General features: G+C 45.2%; 1 protein-coding gene across 26 annotated transcripts in view; it reads right to left on the reverse strand.

Annotated features, from left to right (window-relative positions):
- Window positions 1–1,951: 1,951 nt before the first annotated feature.
- Window positions 1,952–23,203, reverse strand: part of AKAP13 (A-kinase anchoring protein 13) — a 213,662-nt gene continuing 192,410 nt past the window's right edge. For 18 of the 26 annotated variants that reach the window (XM_065076603.1, XM_065076593.1, XM_065076589.1 and 15 more), the window contains 17 exons: window positions 22,513–22,659; window positions 22,005–22,255; window positions 21,266–21,391; window positions 21,058–21,175; window positions 20,287–20,535; window positions 17,983–18,059; window positions 16,430–16,611; window positions 16,265–16,347; window positions 15,757–15,936; window positions 14,899–15,063; window positions 14,058–14,126; window positions 13,080–13,150; window positions 12,511–12,555; window positions 11,301–11,351; window positions 10,469–10,918; window positions 8,381–8,693; window positions 1,952–7,546 (listed from right to left, as the gene is read on the reverse strand). In XM_065076603.1, the coding sequence (XP_064932675.1) occupies window positions 7,497–7,546; window positions 8,381–8,693; window positions 10,469–10,918; window positions 11,301–11,351; window positions 12,511–12,555; window positions 13,080–13,150; window positions 14,058–14,126; window positions 14,899–15,063; window positions 15,757–15,936; window positions 16,265–16,347; window positions 16,430–16,611; window positions 17,983–18,059; window positions 20,287–20,535; window positions 21,058–21,175; window positions 21,266–21,391; window positions 22,005–22,255; window positions 22,513–22,659 (2,627 nt within the window). In that variant the 3' untranslated portion in view covers window positions 1,952–7,496. The remainder of the gene's footprint in view (window positions 7,547–8,380; window positions 8,694–10,468; window positions 10,919–11,300; window positions 11,352–12,510; window positions 12,556–13,079; window positions 13,151–14,057; window positions 14,127–14,898; window positions 15,064–15,756; window positions 15,937–16,264; window positions 16,348–16,429; window positions 16,612–17,982; window positions 18,060–20,286; window positions 20,536–21,057; window positions 21,176–21,265; window positions 21,392–22,004; window positions 22,256–22,512; window positions 22,660–23,203) is intronic. The other 8 variants (XM_065076597.1, XM_065076615.1, XM_021289872.2 and 5 more) reach the window with 5 other exon arrangements.

Genomic DNA, 23,203 nt, shown 5'->3' on the forward strand with positions numbered 1-23,203 from the left:
GGCTGGACAAGAAACTCGGGATGCTCAGAAACACACCAGACACTTGGGGATCATCTAGAATAATTGATCCGTGTCGTCTGGGGAGAACTTTCATTTCATCATCTCAGCCATGTCATAACGGCTCAGAGCACGGACTGCAGACAAAATTGTGTAAAGCTGGTTTTGGATATTCAAATTGCCACGTGGAGGTGGCCTGGAGAGGTGGGGTCCTTCATTTCCTCCTCTGCCAAAGGCAACTTGCGTTGCATGCCCAGGCTCCCCTCCGGCCTGTGGAAACAGGGGTGGTTTGGTGTGTGCTGTGCAGGACCAGAGAAGGTCACATTGCCCTATTTGCTCTGCACACTGGCCTCTACCCAGCAAGAATTTACTTTTTCTACACAGGACTTGTTATCAGTAAATATGCTCTTCTTCTTCCCATGATCAATGCCCATTTTATCTCAGCATCCTGGAAAACTGGCACTGCCAGCAGCAGCATCTTGTATTCCAGCAGCAGAAGTAGCCCTTGTTTCATAGTTTCATAGCAGCTTGGGGTAACCCAGCGGTGTGTGTGTTGGGCATCCAGGCAGCAGAGCCAAGAGAGGACATGGGAAAACATGCTCTTCAAACACCTTACACAGGAGCTGACGGTTCGGCAAAAGCTTTTATACCCTTCAGTAAATAGGTGAGCTGGGACGAATGGGAATGCAAATAAAATGAGGACTACTGAGCAGCCGTCGAGATAAACCAGCTCTTTCATCTCCTGTCTCACACCCAGGGAGCTGCCCGTCTCAAAGCAAGTGCTGCGTGACAGGGCGTAGGTTTGAGTTCGTTGACATGATTCAGGTTTTTAGAACAGCACATGCAACAGAGACCTGAGAGGGGTGGAAAAATACGTGCAGCGCACTGCTGGCTAACGGGGCACAGCAGGGTGGGATGGCATTTCCCAACACCTGCTAAGAAACAACCCAAAACCGCCAGGTAGTGTTTGTGTCAATGACCTCAATGATTTGATCAATACATCTGATTCTCCTCAAGCATCCCCTCTCCTTCCCTATCATACCCCTGAGGAGAAGTGAAATAGTAAGATGGAAATGGAACAATTCCTCTGCCTCAAAATCAATACAGAGAGGATGAAGGCTGCAGATCTCCCTGCTCCTCCTGCCCAGGGAGAAGATGCTCAAGTCTCATAGCGGTACAGCTATGTTTGCATCTACAGGTAAAAGAAAATGATGGTGGAGAAACTCCAGCTGTTGTGTGTCTCTGTGCCAGCTCCTCACTGCTCTGAGCAAGCTCTGCTCGGGCGCTGTGCTGCTGGCACCCTCTCCTGCCTGCACCGATGTCTGCAGGCATTGGGAACATGACTTACCTTCATATCTCCAGGCAAGAGGAATGACCCAGATGCTGGCTATGGCGTTTCTGCTGATCCTTCTCTTGCAGGGGATGTGGAAACAGGTGAAGCACACCGCATCGTGCATGCAAACACCCTCTTTCTCTCCCCATCCCTGCGATGGGATGTAGCACCTCTCTTTCCCCTGGCCAAATGAGATAAAAACCCCCATGTCCAGGATTTGCCAAAGACACAGAGCTATTTTGGCGGGTTACAGAAACCCCATGAGACAGCTCATGCAGCCACCAGGCTGCCATTTGTGTCAGCCTGTGGGGCTGAAGTGGCTGAGATAACAGCTGTGACACTTCCCCTCCTCGTAAAAAGATGAAAAGCCTCGTGTGCAAAGGGGGAACAAACCCCAAAGAGCTGGATATCATTATGGCCATATGCCCTTCAGCAAAACGCGAACCTTCTAAGAGAAGGAAAATAAATTAAAGAGCCCAGTGGGTGCAGACTGGAATCCAGATGACAAAAGTAATGGAAACATATGATTACAGGTCAGGGTTATGTCTATTCATTGAGCCTCAGTGCAACAAAGTCAACAGAAGAAATACCAAAGGTGTGGAAATAAACTGGGCAGAAAACTCAGACTTAAAATCAAATTTATTTAGAGGAAAAATGACTTTACAAGAGGTTGATGCTGATAACTAAAAAGGAAGATAAATAAAAGCTTGTTACAAAACCTAATGGTTTCTGGCAAGTTACAGAAAAACTGGAGAATTTTACAGTCAATAACCTGCTCACTTTTTACATAATTACAAATTAACATACAGCAATTAGGTTTTACCCTCTTTTTTAAAAATTCTTTTTTCCAACTTTTTTTTTTTACAACTTTTTTTTTTTTTTAATGGGTTCAACATGAAAATGCAAAGCATTTTTATTTATTCGTTTTTAAGAAACAAACCAAAAGCAGAGGTATATCAGGTTATTATAATACACCTCCTCAACGCTCTGGAAATTACTCAAGTGCATTCCGTATTAGTACAAAACAAACACCAGGCTAAACTTTAACCATAGACGAACTGAACTGGACATAGATTTTTTTTTTTTCTTAGAGTCAGTGTTTAATATCCTTAAAGAAAATAGTAAAATACTTTAGAGCAGGGAAAGGATGGATACCTATAAACAGCTTAAATACATACAAATCTTATAGCTGTATGCAAAGCAGTGATTGTTATCCTGTTCCCCCTCCCCCAAGCAACGGAAGCTGAATATATTTGGGCAAAGCATCAGTGTCAGTGAAATGCGTGTGGAAAAAAAGAGCACCGAGCCCTGAAGATGCAGGTGGGAAGGGAACCAGCATTACGCTTCCCATCACTCAAGAGCACGAGGTGTAGGAGATTAAGCCAGTTCAGCTCGCCTACCTTTAAAACTTAGCTGCATCACCGGATCGAGAACTAATCATTGATTGCTGCCCCTTCTGACAAATGAAGCGAGAGTTATGAGCAGCAGGGGAGGCTTTTTTTTTATTTAAAAGGGTGCCTTAAATTATGTTAAATTCCCAAACCTGGCCAGCAGGCAGAATAATTTCCAGAGTTCTGGTTAACAAGGAATGTTTTGTGGGATTTTAGCAGATACTCTCTTGTGCCCCCTGCCCAGTCCTCCCTTGCCCCGTGCCACAGATATTCTAGGCAGCTTCCTCGGGATTTGGCACCTGATGAACCTCTTCTGACTCGGTGGCATTTGGAAGGACTGGATTTGGGTGTTTCAGCAACAGCTGTGAGATACCCTAGTGCCTCAAGGAAGGTGCAAAGATGATGAGACTCTATGGATGCTCGTGCCTTCAAAAGGCAGTAGAAATCCACAAATGGCATTACTATGCTTCTCAGCTGTGGTCAAACTTCAAGAATGAGGAGTCCACCCTCAGCGGTGGTGAGAGCTACTGGCCCAGGGATGGCACCTGGGAGGTGTCCCAGTGGCCTGGACAGTAAGTTAGTGCATGGAAAGGGCCTCACTGCACTTACTTGGTGCATCCCTCCCCACCTCCTTTGCTCTGGGTTTCTCCAAAGAAAAGGAGGTGAAGGACCAACCACTGGTGGGACTGCTTCCCCGCTGCAAGGAACGGGATGTTGACACTGGCATGGGCTTCTCCTGGGGGACAGACGTGAGCCATCAGAAGGCAGTTCTCTGGTCCTGCCACTCACCCTGTCTGCGGTGTGACTGTAGTCAGATTCACACCCACTTTGGTCTAAAAAGAATACAAAAAGCTTGGCTCTCTCTAGTCCTCTCGGGGTAAAAACAAACCAAACCAGAAATATGCCTAATTGCAGCTCAAACTTTGCTGGGATGAGGAGGGGGAAGCAGTGGCAAAGCTGATTGTCTCCACGTAACCAAGATGAAAAGGGACAAGACCAGTTCCATTTAAAGTGCTTTATGGCATCAAACTGATATCAAGTTACATGTTGAGATGATCATTTAAAAGAAGCTAAGGCCAACCCCACACAACTCCACCAAGTCTGACACCATTTGCTAGAGCTGCTCTCTATCGCCGGGGTGTTTTGGCACCCCCAGCTAATACTGACTACTTTTTTACTCCATCTGAGCCCGTGCTCCCACTTCCCTGGTCATTGAAACCCCTTCTGTTGGGCAGTGATAAAGAATAGGCAAAGAAAAGCCTTAGAAAAGAAAGTCTGATTTTTTTCCCCTCCATGAAACACTAGCAAAAACAGCTCCAAGAGCCCTTGCAGAGTCCTCTTCTCGCTCCAGGTATTTGGATTTTGCACAGACATTTTTGAACCTGTTCTGTGTTGCAAGATCCCAATGCAAAATGGGCTGGTTTGGGTGCTCCAAGTTGGATCAAAGGACCAGCTCTGGGAATTAGATACAGCATCAGGCTGGGCTGAAGAAACAACATCCTTTCAACAACTGCAGGATGGATGCCAGGCGTGGAACTGGAGCAAACGCAATTCTAGGTCCGGGAAGAGGAAAAGCTTTGGTGATGTAAAGCTGGGACTGTAATCTAGCAGACAACCCTAGGCAACCTGCAGGGATCAGAGTGGGCATCTGACTCTGGGAACATATGCCAAGCCTTTCCAAAGAAAACCCAAGAGGGAAAAAGAGATAAAAACAAGCCCTCACCTTCCTAAAGGTGAAAGAAGGAGGAAGCAGTGTGGGAGTAAAGGCTTCATTCCAAAAAAGTGAATCATACAGTAACATACATCCTCCAGGGACAAAGGTCTGTCCACCAGAATTTAAGACACAAACAGCTTTGATACGCAATATTTCTGGTAGGTGTATTTCTGACTCATGTCTGTGGTTTCTTTGACAAGGAACCACGGGGACCTTAGGAGATCACTGAGTAAATATTATACTGTTTTCACTTCGGGCACTGAATGCACTTTTTGATTTGCAAAGGTCAGAAGAGATGGCCAAGCCAGGCAGAAGAGGCTCAGCCCTGCTGCTCTGGGTCATACATCTCCCTTACAATGCCCTTCTTGGAGCCATGGGACATTCCCATGCTGTGAATTCAGGATGTTGGGACTGGGAAAAACGTAAGGGATAAAAAGAAAAGCTCACTCTGGCAAAGGCTATTACAGACCGAGGGAACTTTCAGAAATACTGTGGACCTGATCTCTGTTTACACAACAGTAAATGAGCCATGCACCGCTTTGGTTTCCCAACATTTCAGCTTGGCACATTCATTTTTGCATATGTACAAATAGCAGGGTAGAAGCCATTTGGTGAAATTGGTGTTTTTCTCATGAAAAAGATCACACTACCAGCACATGCCTCCTCCAGCTCCTTTCAGGTTTAGGAAAAGAGATCTCTCTGGACAAGCAACCAGACTCTCACGTCACTGCAAGATGCTCCATGTTTTGCTTTTTCCTTTGTCTCCAAGAGATGAGAGAAAATCTAAACAAAAATATTTTTACAAGGAAACTAACTGATAGTAGCAGTCATGTCTGAAGTCACTGCTTCTTTTTCCAGATTTTTTTTTGGCCCAAAGATGCACTGCCTTCAAGAAAGCTCTCACTTGAAATAGTATAACTCTGGGCATGGCATAGGCTGCAAAGCAGCACTGCCCAAACCCTGGTTTTGTAGGAACCGGGCAGATAAGAACATTTGGTTTACCGATCTCTTGCTAAGAAAACAAACAAACAAAAAAGAAAGAAAAACCCACAAACCAGCCCTCAAACACCCAAATGAAAGCAAAATAAAAAGTAAAAAATAAAAAAATAAACCCAAGTAAACTTCTTTTAAAAAAAGAACTCTTTCAAATAAACAGAAAGATAAATATTTTTTGCAAGCCCTGCTTGCAATTAAGAACAAGCACCAAATAATATTTAAAACCAGTAAAATAAAAATAAATCTCAACCCTTTTTCCTTTCTTCCTTTTTTGTCTTTTTTTTTTTTTTGAGTCCTGATAGTTTAGAGAGCTTCAAAAGCAAGCAGGCAGTTCAGGATTCCTGCACTGACCAAGACAGACCAGCCTAAGCACCCATCTCACCATCAATGCTGCTGATACTCATCAGCACCAAGCTCTGAAAACTGCTGCAGGTTACTACCTCAGGAGAAGCTGAAATCATACAAAAGTGCAAGAAGATAAACACTTTTTTTTTAAAAAAAAGAAAAACTAGTTGGAGAGGAAATGCCCTTGACAGTTTCAAACTCTGAGCAAACCCTTGAGCTATTTTGAAGCTGATAGCATCTCATAACCATTTACAAACCTTCTCAGGCAATTCCCCTGACAGGGTTTGGAAGAACAATAATTTTGGAAGAAAGTTTGGCTTCCTACATTTCTCTTCACGTCCGTCTATTCGACAGCTGTACAAACACCTCGCAGTCAGCACAGACCTTCCGTTTGTGTTGATGGCAACATGGGGACACATGGACTCCTTCACCCTGCGGCCCACAGTGATGGAAACAGACCTGCCACACAGTGTTTTTGTCCATGAGAATGTATTTTCTCCCCAGAAACAGTTAATAAGTGCAGAGGGACTAGGAGCCGCCTCTGTGGAGTTTGCTCTGCTCACTGCGTTCATCCCCTGACATCTCGCTGAAATGCTCTGAAATCACTGTTGGCTCATTCTGCCCTGGAAATGAGCAAAGGAAGCTGACAAAATCCAGAGAAACAGAAGCCCAACAGTAACACAGTAAGAGGTGGAAGAAAAATACAATTAACAGAACAAAGGTCCCTAAAATCAGATTTTTCAGCCATCTCTCCAGTAAGTCATCAGGGATGTCAAATGCAACTGGAGAACTGTGCTCTGGCAAAAAGAAACCCCAAAAAACAAAACCAAACAACTTTACTTAGGGGACGGGAAGACTGAGATGGAGCTCAAAGAGATTGTGTAAAAAAATGTTCTGAGTCCCTGGGATTGTCTTACAAGCCTACCAAATTTCTCTTTTCTGCTTTGTTTTAAATATACCTAAATAAATTCTGCTTGATCCTGGAAACAGTTTGACATTTAAATCCTCTGTCCCATGGGAATCTTTTGGATTTTTTTTTCCTCTCTGAAATTTTGTTTTGAACGCTGTTACTGCTTCCTAGTGTAAGGTACCTTTCTGAGACCAAACAGTCCACATACCATGAGCACAAAACAGGTGTGCAAGTCAACGGTGTTACAACTGGAGCAGTAAGGGCAAGATATTTAATATCTATGTGCTCCCTGAAAGTCACCAGGTATCACCTATCCCCATGCGCTGAGCTAAGCTTAGCTGTACAGACTGTAAGCATATCCCAGTGGATACATACATACATATATGTATATATACAGTATATCTATATATGCCAGTGTGTACGCACCATTTGTAGAGTCCTCATCTTTTGCTAAATGTTTAGTTTTGGTTAGGTTCCCCAGAAAAGGGGAATCTGAAGGCACAGACCCCTTAAGGCTACGTTCTCTCATTCTTTAGCAGTAAGAAGAGACAGAAAACATCTATCCCGATCCATTTAACCCAAGGTTTGCACAGAGACACGGTACTGTTTGCCGTGCAGTCAGCCTCCGCGGTGAGAATTCACCCAAAACCACAGGAGAGAGGCCCTTTCCCACCACTTAACAGACTTCATAACATGTTTTAAATAAAACCTCCAGATGCTCGTCAGATGCAGGCACCAGCAGTGAGCTGTGGAGCGGGCAGGGAGATGTCCACTGTACCAATGCCGAGTGACCGATGGAACCGTCCGTGCTCAGCAGAAGATCTCCTCACCCTCTGGAGGTGCTTCTGACGAGTGAGAATCTGCAGCACAAAAAAACAGGTGGGAATCACTATGGGAATACGGGAATACAGCAGGCAGAGCAGGACTCTGTGTGCATGGACACCCCTTTGTCTTCCAGGCCCACCGGCCACCTTAAAAGATGTCCAGTTCCATGATGAACTTCCATGAAATTACATCTCATAATTGCTGAGCTTTCCTATACACAAGTTGGTAAACATCAGTGAGTTAATACCGACAAAGCCGGTCATCTGAGGGCATGAGATCAAGTTTCATGTGTTTCAGAGGTTTGAGGTGCAGAACTGAGACCTAAGGGGATCCAAAACTACCAGAGAAAATCCTGTTTTTCTTTGTTTTCAGATTAAGAGACAAGATAGATCAGCTCTAAGGGAAAGGAGAGGCCATCAGAAGGATTGCGAGTATCCCTTCCAAACTACAACAGAATTAATACAGACAGCAATGCCACAGGGGCTGCAACAGCCAGGAGTATCCCAGCAGCAGCTCCTGAAAGCACATACACTGAGGCAGGACATTTTCTTTCTCAAAGCAGAGCAAGCTGAAAATACAGGAAGAAACCAGCCTGTGGAGGCTGCTCAGGATGGGACAGGGAAGGAAAGGAGCGAGGAGCAGAGTGTGTGCCTCTGACAATCCCAGGGACTGCAGGCAAAAAAGCCCGCAAAGAAAATCACTTCAATCTGGGAACTCCACTTATCACAGATGATCTTTCTTCTCCATCCATCAAGTGTTACCATCCACATTCAAGGCTAGATTTCATGGCTTCCACAAGTTTGCTGATTGGAGCGAAAAGCCAGCTCACCAAATCTGAAAAAACGCCTATGACCTCCCCTGACACTCACCAGACTGTTGGGAGCGATGTCCCCTGCCCTTTTTCTTCTTTTCCTTCTTCTCTTTTGGTTTGGCTAAACTGAAGAGGCGAGTAGGCATCTGGGGCTGTTCCTCAGCCACCTTGTTAGTCTGGTTTGTTGTGCTAAGCAAATGGAAAGTGCTTTTCTCTTTGTGTGTCCTTGAAAGACTGTTCCTTTTAGGGGAGACAGACAGTTCTGCATCAAAGTGCCCTTGTTTAGGAAGGGAAGGGCTCTTCTGCTTGGAGGAGTCATCGACACTGGACTGGGAGGGGACTCTTGAGAGTTTCTCATGCAGATTTGAAACCTATAAAGGAAAACAAAAAAGTGTTTTACTGGAGCATGAAAGAAGCCAGCAGAGAACCTAAATAGGAAAAGTGTGTCCAGACCTGAGGTTGCTCTTGTGAACATTCAGCCCATTCACCGGCTAAAATGTGGTTCTCACTCAGGCCATGCACTGAGGGAAAAAGCCCTCTCTGAGATGAAGAAATGAGGAATATAAAGAATAAGGCCCCAGTATCTTTAGTTCGTACATGTACTATGTGATGTATCAACAAGCCAAGGGCAAATATTCCCTAAGATCTCGACAACGAGACTCACCCTGCATGATTTGCGCACACAGACGGTGGCAGGAGGCCAAGGAGAAGCGTGCCTCTCTGGCAGGGGAATGCCAGCGCACGGCACCAGAGCGGCATGTGTCAAAGGAAGCCTTCCCAAGTGAAAGATGAAAGCAAAAATATTTTTCCTGATTTTTTCTTTTTTTTTTTTTTTTTTTTTCCTAACGGCTGTCTCAGGATGTAATTGAGTCTGCACATTCAAAGGGAAGATCAAAACAACAGCTCAAAGCCTCACCGAACCCTCTATTAATAGCTCAGAAATGCCAGTAAGATACTCGCCTCCAAAAGGTGCTGACTTCTCCCAATCCCCCAGGCCTCGCAGTTATTTTACCTCTCAGCCTCTCCCACAGCATCTGATCCCCTTGCGTGTCTACATGTGCTCGATGCTGGAACAGCTTCACTGGGTGCTTGGAAAACTTCTGTCCTGCTCAGGAACCAGGGTGGGAAGGACCAAGCCCTCCTCTGATGATTTGCTTTTCAGAGCTCACTGCTGAGCTCCGCAATTAGTCCATTCAGGCACCCCAAATCATTTCCATTCTGCAATCCAATATTTAAAAACTAATTTTGCTACAGCTCTAAGCAAATTACATTCAGAACTTGTGAGTTACAAACAATCAATCCATCAAAAACAGGCTTAAGGATCAAATTCAGCTGATGTTTTGCCAACAGATGCTTGTTCTCCTCAGCCAGACTGCCATGCAGTTATAAAAAAATAAACCCCAGCTTGCTGAAAAATTCACAGAGCAGGATCTGCGTGTGGCCTTTTCTAGCTGGTTGTGGGTAGTCAGACAGCAGAAGCCTCGTGCAGCAGAGCTGGGGATTTTTGCTCACTGAGACATGACCAGACTGCAGGTGCCCTGTCTCTTTAGGACAGGTACAATGCCTCCCTCTTTTCTAGATACCGAGAATGCTTTTGCAGATGGATATAAGCATACAAACAGCCTTCCCCTTCAGTTATCAGCCTTGCAAGTGGCTTTTGTGACAGCGGGAGGGTGTAGGTAACCCACAGTGCTCAAGCTCTTTCTGAAAAGGACGTCTCAGCTGCCTGTCTGCTCCCCAGAGCTCAGCCCCATGGGTTGAAAGCCAACGTCAAAGGCAATATCCATCTCCTGGGATTGCCTGGGGCATCTTCTCTGCAAGCCAGCCACATCTGCTCTGCTGTCCACCAACACATGGCACAGAAAAGTGGGTATTGTAACCACCTACTATTCAGTACTGGCCTGGCATCCTGAACACACCGTGTTGCATCAACAATGGCAATGCCTGGGCAGCTCTGGAGGTGAAAGAAACGCAGCCCTGCACATCACGTGCAAGGAAAGAGCCACTTTTAAATACCAAGCCCTGCATGTCTGGAGCTGGGCTGGTGTCAGCGTAACACTGCTGGCATGCCAGTGGCCAAGGAGCCAGCCACGAGCAACCTGCAGGGCACGGCTTCCCCAGGAACCCAGCTGTTGGTGTAATTTACCTGGTTGTGGTCAGGCTCCTGCCGCATTTGAGCTAATCGCTCCATGTCTTGCTTGAACTGTAACTTCTCCCTCTCCAGCTGCTTCTGCGCCGCACGAAGCCTCTCCAGGTCAAGCTGGTAGGAGGCCTTCTTCACCTGCAGCTCCTCTCGCTCCCGCTCGAGATCCTGCCACCCTCTCTGGACCTGCTCCTCTCGCTGGGCCAGCTGAGCCTCCTGCTCTGCCAGCTCTTTTTCCCGCACTTCCCACTCCTTCTCTCTCCTCCTCCTCTCCTCCTGGTGCTGTGTCTGCTGCTTCTTCAGGTTGGCCAACTCCTGGCGCTGCTTCTCCAGGTTGCGCTGCTTCTCTTGCTCCAGCAGCGAGGTTGGCCGAAAGAAGCCTCGGGTCAGAGCTCTCTCACTCAGAGCCAGCTTCTGGTCCTCGATGTAGGTGTCCTGCTGCAGCACGACACCCTAGGAGAGAGGGGACACAAATGACTGCAGCATCCGCTCCACAGAGAGAGGCTCCATGCCTGAAAACCTCAAGATGCTGTATCAAACCCTTTCTTCTCCCACCAAATTCACAGCTCAGCACTGCTGCCTTGCAGCCGAGCAACCGGAGGGTGCTGGCAGAGCATCTCCTCAGCAGCTTCGCAAATTCAGGCAAGCACCAGTTCACTTAGGCAGCAGCTCGTTCCTATGACCTGCCAGCACGCTGCCTGCAAGCCAGCCGCAGGGATGTGACAGGCAAAGGGGAAGGGGAGATGCATGTGAAGCGCGAGTGGCTGTTACTGACTGGTGGGGTGCGCAGTTCGGGCAAGCAGTGTGCAAAAGCGGGATGAATGGCCAAGCCTACCTGCAAAGCACTGAGCAGCTTATGGAGGCTGGTAATGGTTTGGAGGACCTGCTGCAAGAAAACAAAAGCGTTGCTATTAGATCTCACTGTGTGCCCGGGTGCATGTAAAGCACCCTCCTTTTCCACTGTGACCCACTGGTCTGACAAGCTGTATGGTCAACCCTCTACACCCTCGTTTTTCTCACCCTTGACTTGCAACGACTGTGTCATTCCCCAGTACACAAATACATCCCTGGGACATCTCAGACATGCCTGGCATTGTCTTCCTCACTTTCCTTGCTGTCAGTGCGGCAGGGAAGGCAATGTTTACAGAAGCACTGAACAACACAGACCTCATGGGAACTCCCAGGCTGTCTCTGTGAACCATTTCCCACAGCACCAGTTTGCTCAAGAACAAGCAGAGCAATTGGGATGAAACTCAGCCGTTCACCTAAAAATTTCAGGGAGAAAACTTAAAGGGGCAAAAGAAGAAGAAAGCTTAAAATGAATGTGAACTATTTGTACTCTTCCACCCCAAGCTGATCCACGCAAGTCCCACTGTCCTTAGACAGAAAACTGCAATTCAGCAGGCACATAAGTACAGCAGGTGTGTTCATGCAGGCTCTCTGAAAATACAGGTAAATGTGAACACATCGTGCATCAATACCGGGCAACCTACTTTGGAGCAATGCCTTATCTCTAAATATATTTTTAGCCTAGCTAGAAAAAAATCTTTGAATCTTCCATATTCTACAATTACTTTCAAGGAGAAAAACCACTGCTGTATTTGCAATAGTGGTGTGATAGCCAGTATTAAGGGAACTGCTTCTCATTCTGCCATTAATGCTAATTGGGAGTTATGAATGTGTATCAAAGGGAGAATAGAAATCTAATTGCCCCAATTCACTGCACCTGCAACATAAAATTAAACTCCCTCTGTCTGCAGATGCACAATAAATACAGCCCTGTGCATCCTAGTGGTAATTAACCCATGCTGCCTATAATCAGCACATATCATCCTGCTGGCAAGCAGATGACAATCAGTGAATTCCCTGCCTGAACATCCAAGGTTAAACAAATAAATGACACAGTGGGTTCAGCTTAATGTATTTAAAAGTCTACATGCGCTTCAGCAAATGAAATGTATTTTCTTCTACATTATCACCTATTGAGATAAATTCATTTGCCACTTAAGTGAAGGAAACAGCTGAGCAACGGAATCAATTCTTACCTCGTTATTCCTTTTCAACATGAACATCAGATTAGCATTTCCACCCTATGAAAAGATCACAGATTTAATATGAGGACAAATGAGAAATCACACCAAATGTGTTCTGAAGCTGAACTAATGACAGATACATTAAACTTCTCCTCCATCTTCCATTCTGGGAGAACCCATGCATGTTTTTTAGACAAGTTAGAATCATATAAAATAAAATGTTAATTAGGTATCATTTTGTAGTTATATGATGGATCGATCCACAGCAAGAATAGGTGCAAGCTTCTAGTTGACCTTATCATTTCAATAACGATGCATAATTAAACACATGCTTTAGCTGATCTGCAGACAGATGGCAGATAACCTGTGCCACAAAGGAATACAACTGATTTACAATGGTTTTCAAGTCAGGATTTCAGTTACAGCAAAGTGGTTTTTGGCTGTTACTTCTAATTTTGTTTTATTTTTAACTTACTAGGATGCACTCAATTGTCAAGGAATTCAGGCATTTCTTAATACTAGAATTGCCAGTCTCTTGAAATCTGAACTCAGTGGCAACAGACAGATAAAACAGGCGATACCTTCTTTAAAATGCTGTCCGACTCTGTTCTCCGAAGGTCCTGAGCATCATCGCCTTCATCTTTCGCTCCACCTAAAGGAGGAAGCCAGCATTGACACTGGTTATTAAACATTTTAAATCATAGATGATCTTGCTAATGTCTGAGAAATTTAATACGGGAAGCTAGGATGTTTCATAAAAAGTGACACAGAGCTCTCAACACTTTAACTAAATGCATTTGCTCCCTACGTATACAGAACATGTCTGGACCACCAGAAAAAGTGAATATGAATTCAGATTAGGATTGGCTTTGGTTTCAGACAATGTGCTGATACATTTGACACGCTCCTATTAACTGGTGGTCTGTCTAGCCCCTGCACTGCTGTCTACTACCAAAGAATACTTGCTGAGAAGACATAAGACAAAATAAGAGCCAATGGAGAAAAATACCAGGATCATCTTCAGGTGTATTATTCCAGGTATAGTTTCAATGCCTCTCTTGTCTAAACGGAATTTACAGCTGAGTCAGATACTGCTGTGCAATTCCATGTGTAATTTTATGCTAACAATTCACCCTTAGCTATCAGAAACCTGTATCTTAAAGGGATACTGGACTTCTCTTTCTATCTCGCCCCTGGATGGCTCATATCAGTGCTCCCCAGCAGAACTGAAGAGAGTGGTGAGGCCACCAGAGCCACAACCCTCCACTTGCGCTGCCCTTCCGCTTGTGGCGGTGAGGGAATTGCTCAGCAACTCGGTCCTCTGGCTCTTGCCAAGACTCTTGCACTGCCGTTGCCAGCTGAAATGCAGCCCATGGCAAAAACCCACACCTGCTCTGGTAACCTCCCTACTGCCACTCTTTTAACAATAAACAACTTTACATGCATCTGTATCTGCAGCAATCTGTAGGACACCATACCTAGTGTGAAGGCCATCTCCTCCCACCACCCCCAGGCAAGCTTTGCTATTAAAGGCTGACCGTTAAGTCCTCCTAACAGACCTTCTCTCCTGCACCACGTCCTCGGACCTTCCACCTCTTTGCAGGAGGAAACACCTCCCTTCTGCTTTGCTAGAGGGGAGAACGAAGGGGAGTAGAGGTTATAAGCCTTGCCCAAGGTTGCACAGGTTATGAACAGAAGAACTGGAGACGAAAGCCAGGTTTCATGCCTCCCAGCCTCCAGCTGAACAAACAGGCCCTGCATTCTTTGCCCAAATTCTCCCAAGACCCTACAACTATTGAATTACAATCTAATTCAAAAGAGGACGTTTCTACAGAAAACCTAGAGCTTAACAATGAATAGCCTTCATCACTGCAACAGAGAAAGAGGCACAACCCTAAACAAACCCCTCCAGTGTGAATATATTTGTCATTATGATGACAAGGCCTGTGGAGAGCTTTGCAGCTTTCCAATAGAGCTGGGAAAACCTCTACATACTTCTCATGTCTGACTGTCTGGAGCTAACACTGCCCCTTTAATGCAGAAGGTCAGACGAGGTCCAACAATCCCAATGCTGAGACAGACACCAGCGCAGCAAAACTGGCTGTATGGGGAGTATGAGTGAGACCACAGAGAAAGGAATTTGAAGACAGGGAGGTTTCTGATGACTAGGTCAAAGAAAGAGAGCATTGGGAAGCAGCCAACTATGCCGCTGAAATAAATATTCACACATCTCTTTGGGAGAGACTTAATTGCAGGAATAACACATGCAGTTGTATGCGGAACACAAATGCACAGAGAGCAGAGCCAGGGGAGAAGGTGCTTGATTCAGCAATATCCTCAAGAGGATAGGATGACATGTATTATTAACAAATGCTGATGTGCACATATGCCACTACTCACACTTGGAGGCATTCATCTGATGACTGTCAAATCCTCCAAAAGTTTCTGCCCTTCTAGGGAGAGAGACTGGGCCAACTCCTCCTTCTTGTTCCATGGCAGCGCTGCTGACCTGCTGCCCGAGGGCAGTGCCCAGGTTCCTGTTCACCAAGTCTTGCAGGAGTTCAACTGATAAAAAGGATATCTCCGTTAAAGACCACCTCAGGCTTCTGAGCTATTTTCATCCCTGTCTGGGCTCAGGTCAGAAATTCACACACCTTGCTGTGCTAAGGAACTACGTTACTATGACAATGATATAAACAGTATGCATTCCCCCTGCTAAAACCAAGTCTGTCTGACCATTAAATCCAACTCCTGAAGCTCTACACAGGCTTACACCTTCCTTTTTTCCTCCAGGCAACTCTGTTGTGCTCTGACAACAGTACTTAATTTTTAGCCTTTCCAAAAGTCACACCAGAAAGTTGCCTGAGTTTCCATCTACCCTCGCCTTTGTCAACAGATCTGCTTGTCCCTTGCAGGCACAAGCATCTGCTGGAATCCAAGCCCCCATCTCACACCTTGCTGGGACTGAAGCACAGCAAAAACCGGGACAGTTCAAATTTCAGCCAGGGATAAACCCTGCAGTGTTCCTGACCCCGGTGCAGATGAGATGCACAGTTGTTCTCTGTACTGCCTTCTTTTCAGCCCTCTTTCAACAGCCACCAATATGGGAGACAATACCATGAATAGCAATATCTCCTTATCTATTCTGTTATTCTGACAAAGAGAAGACTTCCCCTGAAAAATTGGTGCTTGAAGATGGTTTCACTCACGATGGGTTAGTTGGTTAGTGTAATTACCATGTCGCCCTGACTTGCTCACCCTCATTTAATGCAGTTTTCATAATGGACTCTCCTTTTGGTGCCTCTTCTGTGTTGGCTCTGAAGAGCAGCCTGGAGCCTGGCATGTCCTCCTGCACAGAACTGTCTGCCATGTCCTGGAAGATCTTAGTCTTCTCCTCCAGCAAGAGGAGGATCTGCTTATCCTTCTGCTGAAGTTGTTCTGTGGGGGTGAAGAGAAAACAGAGATGAAGACAGAAAACAAAAGCTTCGGCAAGGAAACTGAGAGATTCCTGAGATATTGGCTCCATCTAGTGGAACCTGATGATACAGCCATGCTCTGTGCAACCCTGCAGAGTGACGGCACCCAGCAGGCTCAGAAAAATAATAATGCAAAACACGATGAGGTGCAAGCAAGGATTGCAATCATTTACTGGATGCAGGTTGCTCACTCCTTTGAAAAAAAGTCATAGTTAAATCACAAAACCTAACACAATTCCTGTAAAATTTTCAAAAATCACTCCCCAGATCTGTCCCAGCCAGGATTTTACCTTTCAGTCCTCTCACTTTTGCGTCCCACACTTTCTTTTCAAACTCAGACTCACAAGGGACTCCTTCATCTTCATCTTTATCCCTGGACAAGAGACATATCTTAATTACTACCAGAACATGATCGTGTCCATCACGTGCATTGCGGGAACAGCTTTGGAGCTTACATTGTGTTCATTGTGTCTTGAATGATCTGCATCCAGCCGTTACGCTCTTCTTTGGAGCTGGCATGGACTTCCACCATTTCGGGATCTTTTACCCCCATACTGATCAGGAACAAGCCCTTCTCTTCATGAGCCACTTCTCGTACGATCAACTTCTTTAGAGAGATCACGGTGGATTTCTGGTCCTTTGGATGGAAAGAAACAGGTCAGGAAGGTGAACTCTACTAGTTCCCAGATGCAAACTAGCATTAAAAAGGCCCCAATAACTGTACTGCTACCTCTCTCAGGTTGTAAAGATTTTTTGAATCTATTGCCTAATAAAAAATAAATCATTTAAATGGGGTTAAAGAACAGAAAATAGCCTGCTTTCCTCTGGTTCTGTAGGAAAAGCAATTTAACCTTGTTCCATTTCAACAAAGAATTAATTTACAGTTGACTTTGTGGTTTTGCAAGCTCTGCCATATTTTGCTCTAACTCTGGCAGACCTTTGATCTCCTCTCCTCCTGCCCACGCCCTCTCCTCACTAATATCACAGCTCCTTAAACTAAGTGCAGCTTGATAGCCCCTGCTTCAAACACATTATCTTCACCATCTCTCCCTAGGAGGGAGTAACATCTTGCTTTCAAAGCCCACAAAACCCCTGCTGTTCTCAGAAGCTCACAGCTGACTCCTGTGATGGAGAAGACTTGTGTGTAAGATGACGTTCATTGCGAGCTATGGTCTCTGAGTAATCAGCCTGCTCGGTTAAAACATCCCTGTGCTGCTGTATCATCTGCATATGAGTCACCCCCTTTGTGCATTTTACAGGATGCTACAACTGGGGGGATCTGGTAGTGGTTCGCTAGCAGGACCTGTGTGCAAACCAGCTTCCCCTCTGCAGGGCACTGACTCTGTGCAGATGGCTGGTGGAACAGGAATAACAAATTATCAGCTTTCAAAATGTTCAAAGAGTGGAAAGGTCACAAGGTTTAGCCAGTCTAGACCATGCCTGCGAGGTACAGCGCCAACAGACTCAATTAGGTCCCAGGTTTGGTTTAGCAGGTCAGTGTGCCTAGCCCTTTTATGAGGCCTGCCTTCAAAAGCTAATGTTTTTGGTCTTGTGCGTTACAAATATATTCCTCTGACATTTATTTTCAAGCTGTTCTGTTGAATTTACTGCAGTGGCATTTCACCCCCCCACCCCCACAGCAGCTCACGATGTATTAGGACATTTCCTTCTGCTAAGATTCATTTTTACAATGTTTGCATTATCCCATTGCCCCCTCCCACTCCAATCACTGCTTCAATTTGCACAAACTGAAAAGGAGTTAAGTGTATCAAGTGACAGGCAGGTTTTCGGGGCCAATTATCAGCTGTGCCAGGCACTGCAGAAAGGGGAGGTGGGGCATGAAGACCTGTTTTCCTATCAAAAAGAACAAGAGTCTGCTCAGCAACCAAAAATGTTCTAAGCAAGAAAATTAAGTTGTTACGCAGGAGACGTCTGGCTTGGCTGCACAACACACATCAAGGGTCTCTCATATAGAAAAAGAAGGAGGAGAAAAAGGTTGAAGCCTTACCAGTGAGGCAAAGACATACTTCTGGTCCTTCTCCTGAAGGAATATGAGCATGTCAGAGAGGAGAACAGCCTGGACTTCTGCAAAAGAAAATGCACACCAGTGCAATATAACCATGCAACCCACCACAAAACAGATTTATTTGAATAACACCGGTGCTGGGGAGCAGTAAGGCTGCCTTTGCAAATCCTGGAAGCAGGGTCAACCTCCCCATTAGCAGTAGGAGCAGAGGCAGCTCCTGGAGACGCTGGGTCAGGTTAGTTCTGAACTAACTTTGCGTTAAGCAGAACAGAACAGCACTTGGGAAACATGCTGGATTTTCTCTTATCTGTCAGAGCAGGGGTGCTCCTCTCCAGCCACATGCTTTCTAACAGGTAGGACATGGGCATAACAATGAAAGCTAGGGACACTTATTGAATAGAAGTGCTGCTTTCTCAATACTGTAGCCCTCAAGTAAAATATCTGCACAGGAAGTTTTGGGTTTTATGGGTTCTCTTGATGAGTGGTTTGTGGAGTGTAAATTATCGTGCAATAACAACGTTTGTCAGTTGCAGTTTCTTTCCCAGGACATACTGACTTCAGGAGCCACCACTAATTCAGCTCACAGACCAACACAACTCTTGCAGACTCCAAGGGGAGCCTGCAGGACCTGGCTTTCTTTCACGGGAGAAGGAAGCACAACATCAGGCCAACAGAGGATTTTAAATCAGAATACAGCCTCTTCCCAGAGTACACAGACAGCCTTCCAAGTCTCCTAATGACATATCATAAAGTTGCACAGCAACTACCAAGTACAATGCCCCACCCAGAGCCCTCAGTACAAAGAGTTTTTGTGTAATGTACTTGGGAAATCTTGTGACAGAGAGGAAGCAAACCAAAAAAAAGTTAAATCATCCCGTGGGTAATTCCTTCCATTCTGCTTTGGGAAGACAGGATCCGTTCCAGATAAAAGAACCACCAAACTTTAATCAAAGCTACAAAATGAACTCAAAGCTCTGGGAGATTTGCAGAAGCCAGCATTTGACTCTACTTCTCTATCATCTGTGCACTTTGCAAGAGTGCTAAAACCCTCTAAGAAAAGTTTTTCCTATACTTCTCTGTGCTCCATGTTTCAAATCCTGAAAAACAGCATGAATGTATGAACCAGCTACTCCCACACTGAACTCTGCAGCTTTTCTGGGGGACCTGACCTTGCTGGGAGCTTGCAATACAGGCAGAGGTATGTTTGTGCATTTCTATGACTTGGAAATGCAAATGCAGTCTGTACTTATCACAAGATTTCACAACAGCAGCATAACTTGCTTCATCCACCACCTAAAGTCAATAGTCATCTTGGGTGCCTAGAAACCATCCATAAACTTCCTGTTTCCACAACAACAAGATAAATCCTACTTGATGTGGAATTTCGTGGTATCACTGCCTCTGCACAGCACAGCACCAGGCTACTTGTCCCCATTCATGCCCAAGTACCGTGGTTTAATCAGCCGATGCTGGAGTGAGAGAAGGAAAGCTCAGCCTTCCTGCCAAGCCTGAGAAACAGCCCCAACTGCTCTTACTGCTACCGTGCTCCCAGCTGAAGGCTTCCTTGGGCGATTTAGTGTTTAATTCAGTAGAGAACTTCAGTGCTCAGCAGAGCACAGCATCTTAGAAAAACCATTTCCACCTGGTAACAAACAAAAAGCAAATTACAGGAAACACTGACCAAACAAGAGGCAGCTGCAGGGACACCAGAGCCTCTCCTGAACAGTTTGCGTCAGCGGCTCAAGAGGTTCAAGAGCACCAAACGCCTGGGACACCTCTCTCGAGTTCCAGGGAAACTGGGATGGCAATGCTGGGCCTGGGCAGCCGTACTGCAGACCTCAGAGCAAAGGGGAGGCAGCGCTGCTGGTGGGCAGAGCTGCTGGGAAGCTCAGGTTTGGGGCTGGATGCAGCGAATGTGCTTCCTAGAACTGCTGCACATGCGCACCGTGGCGTGGAGATCTCACCCACTGCTCTGGGCCCATGTCCTCCTGGCCCAAAGGATCCCCCAGCAACTCTGCTCCTTGGCTGACACACCGCAGTGTCACCAAAAGCCAAGGCTTCAGCAGTCAACCAGGAGGAGAAACAGCTATCAATCACCCCAGAAACAACATGAGGAGTCAGAAATGCTGTGATGGGAAGCAAGTGTGCAGAACAGGGAAAGCTCCTGTCAAAGTCTCTCAAAGCAGAAGAATAAATCAAGGCTGGAGACACCAATCTCAGGACTAATCCTCCATCCAGAGAGGGTGAGCTGTATCCTCCCCCTGGCAGAAGACAGGATAGTCTTACCTTTTAACCGGCCAGCTGCGTTTCTTAGTGAAACGGGCCCATCTCGGATGAGCTTCCGATGCCTCAAGTCCTCTCTTGCAAACATCTGGCCACTCTTCATCCTCATGATGGACTTGCTATCCGTTCGGTTGTAAATCTCACCAAGGCGCATTTTCTTTTCATAATTGCTGACTTTGCTATTGACTGCAGCAATCACATCTTTAACGAGGTTTAATGACTGAGTCAAGTCTTCATGTTCCACCTCATTTTCTTTGAACAGAAAGAGAAACACCTTGATTTCACTTCATCCTTGTGGACTGATTTTACTTCCTTCCTCGTCTCCCTCCCAAATTCCCCCATTATAAGTTTTTAATACTTTTATGAGACAGGCTGCATTTTTCCCCCTTAAGGAGACTTTCACAAAACCTTTCACATATGCAGTTGAGGTTGGGGGCTATTCCAATATACTTTGTATAGGAGACAGTATAGGTGAAATGCACAAATTAACCACATATTTTAGCCTTTACCAAAAACAAATCAAGCTGGGAAACTCTGGAGTCCAAGCATGTTGCTCCATCATTAGCTATAGACAGACTTATAATAACTAAATCAAGGTACCCGAATAACTAATCCTACATGGAGATATGAAACTGAGTTATCTCACTGCAGTGGTGTGAGACTACTGTGGTGTGGTGTGCATTAGTTGGCCTCGTCTAAGAAAAGTGAAAAGGATCCAATAAATTTACTGTGGAGGAACAAATACACGCTTAGAATAGAGGAACTGACCCTTACCTTTGGTGTACTGCAGTATCCTTTGTAAAAGGACCGGGTACTTTGTGATTCGCTGTGTTACCAACAAGATACATTCAGAAATCCCAAGACGCCTCACCAGGGAACTGCTCATTTTTTTCTAAGGAACAAAGGTGAAAATTTCAGTATCACCAGACAGCAGAAAGGACATACTTCTTCCATCAGCTCTGTCTGTTCTACCAGGTCCTACCTTGACAAATGCTTGAAACCGCTTGTCCTTTGAGTACAGATCTTTGAAGTTATTTACTGCTTCATTGTGATGCCCGCAGAATTTGCCATATGTTTTTTTCATTCGCTCAGCACTCTCACCAGAGAACTGCAAGACATGAGACACAAAGGTGCAATTTGCACTGAGCTCCCGGTGTGATATCCCAGCAGTGCCTGCCAGTCTCTAAAAAGAGCCTGAAACCAAATTAGTCCAAAGCAAGTCCTAAATCAAGCAAGCATAACTCTAGAAAGTAAAGAGCTGAGATTGGGACTTCACTAAGCGCACTCTTACTGCAAAATTTGGGATTTTATTCATGGGGCTTAAAAGCCAACAACAAAAAAAAGTCAAGACAGACAGACAGAAGAAGGGAGAAAGCACAGATAAAGAAAATGACCCACCCAAAGTTAAATAACAGGTCAGTAACTCAGCCAAGAAATACACTGGGCATATTTTGCTGTGGTCTATTTCCTGCCATCCAGGCTATGGCCAAACTGTTCTGTGCCTGTCAGGGAATGCTTCTCTTTCCCACAAAATAAACTAAACTAGTTTTCATCATTAGAACTTCCTTTGAAAGTGCAAAAAGTGTATCACAAAGAGATTTTTACATGTGTGAAGAGTAAAGGTGCCATCAGCTGTGATCATCTAACAGGCACAAATAAGAGGGGAGAATGCCTGGTCTCCAGCTGTGCTCTGAGAAGTGCAAGCATTTTCCAGCTCTTACTTGATTCACTAGGATGTCACCTATCCTCTTGATAACAAAGTTCTTTTCACTTTTGTCTGCCAGTGACTCCTTCTTCCTTTCCAAAATCCGCTGGAAGAAGTGACTGTGGATGTGCAGCAGGTTTTCCAGGCAGGGAAAGATCTTGTCCACGACTTGTTGATCATACTGCAGTTCCTTTAACATCCCTGCACTGTATACATCGTTCATGATCTTCAGGGTGCGGACATGATGCATTTCTGTCTGCATTAGCTCTGTATGGGATGAGAACAAGGTCAAAATCTCAAAATATTTTATTTTATTTTATTTTAACGGTTTCTGGATATGTGAAATGCAGAAAGCAAGCTTTCACTGAATACATTACATTTCTAAGAACTTCAAGAATTAAACTTTGCTTTCTGAGGAAACCAAGTCAATGCTCCTATTCGCTGGCCTGAAGCTTCCCAAATCCACGCACCCATCTCAAGAAGCCATCTACAACGCGTGAAAAATGAAGATGCAGGTTTCTCACCGTAAATGACATCTTGCCGTTTGACAACATCTTTGTTTTGCTGCTGTAGGAACTTGCTGTCCACCACCTGGCTCCAGGACTCTGCCTCCAGCTGCTTGGAATCTAATTCCAGGTCTCCCATCAGCTGTCCTTCATTCATGTCCGCACCTTCACAAACCAATGTAGGCGCCATTAAGATGTGGGTAACTTGTCTCCTTTGAGATTCCTGTCTATTCATTTAGGTTTAGGCTTTCTCTGTCATACCACAGACATCACACACGTTCTCCTTTTCTCATACAAAAATGGAATTATGCGACGTAAGGACCAGGTTATGTGAAGCACTTTTAAAGGTTATTTACTAGTTGCCCAAAACTAGTTCACCGTTTTCACACAGACCAAATTCTAGCTGAGATAAAATAGAATGGATTCTTTATGTGCAATGCAACATCATCTCAGACAAATAAAATATCAAAACACCCATTTTGTCCTCCTTCGTTTATGTCACTGAATCAGAGCGTTGTGAAGTCTGTGTTTTCAAACTTAGAAGGCCAGAACTGATGCAGTAAACACTACATAAATTATACACACACACGTATCTTTAAGAAAGATTGCTCATTTGTGCAGGAACTGGGAAATTTTCTCTTGTCACCATGAGCATCCCCTTAATAAATTAAGACCATTCTGTTCTCTTCAGGCAAATATTGGCTAAGAT

This window comes from Columba livia, chromosome 11 (genome assembly GCF_036013475.1).
Source record: "Columba livia isolate bColLiv1 breed racing homer chromosome 11, bColLiv1.pat.W.v2, whole genome shotgun sequence".
NCBI classification, from domain to species: domain Eukaryota; kingdom Metazoa; phylum Chordata; class Aves; order Columbiformes; family Columbidae; genus Columba; species Columba livia.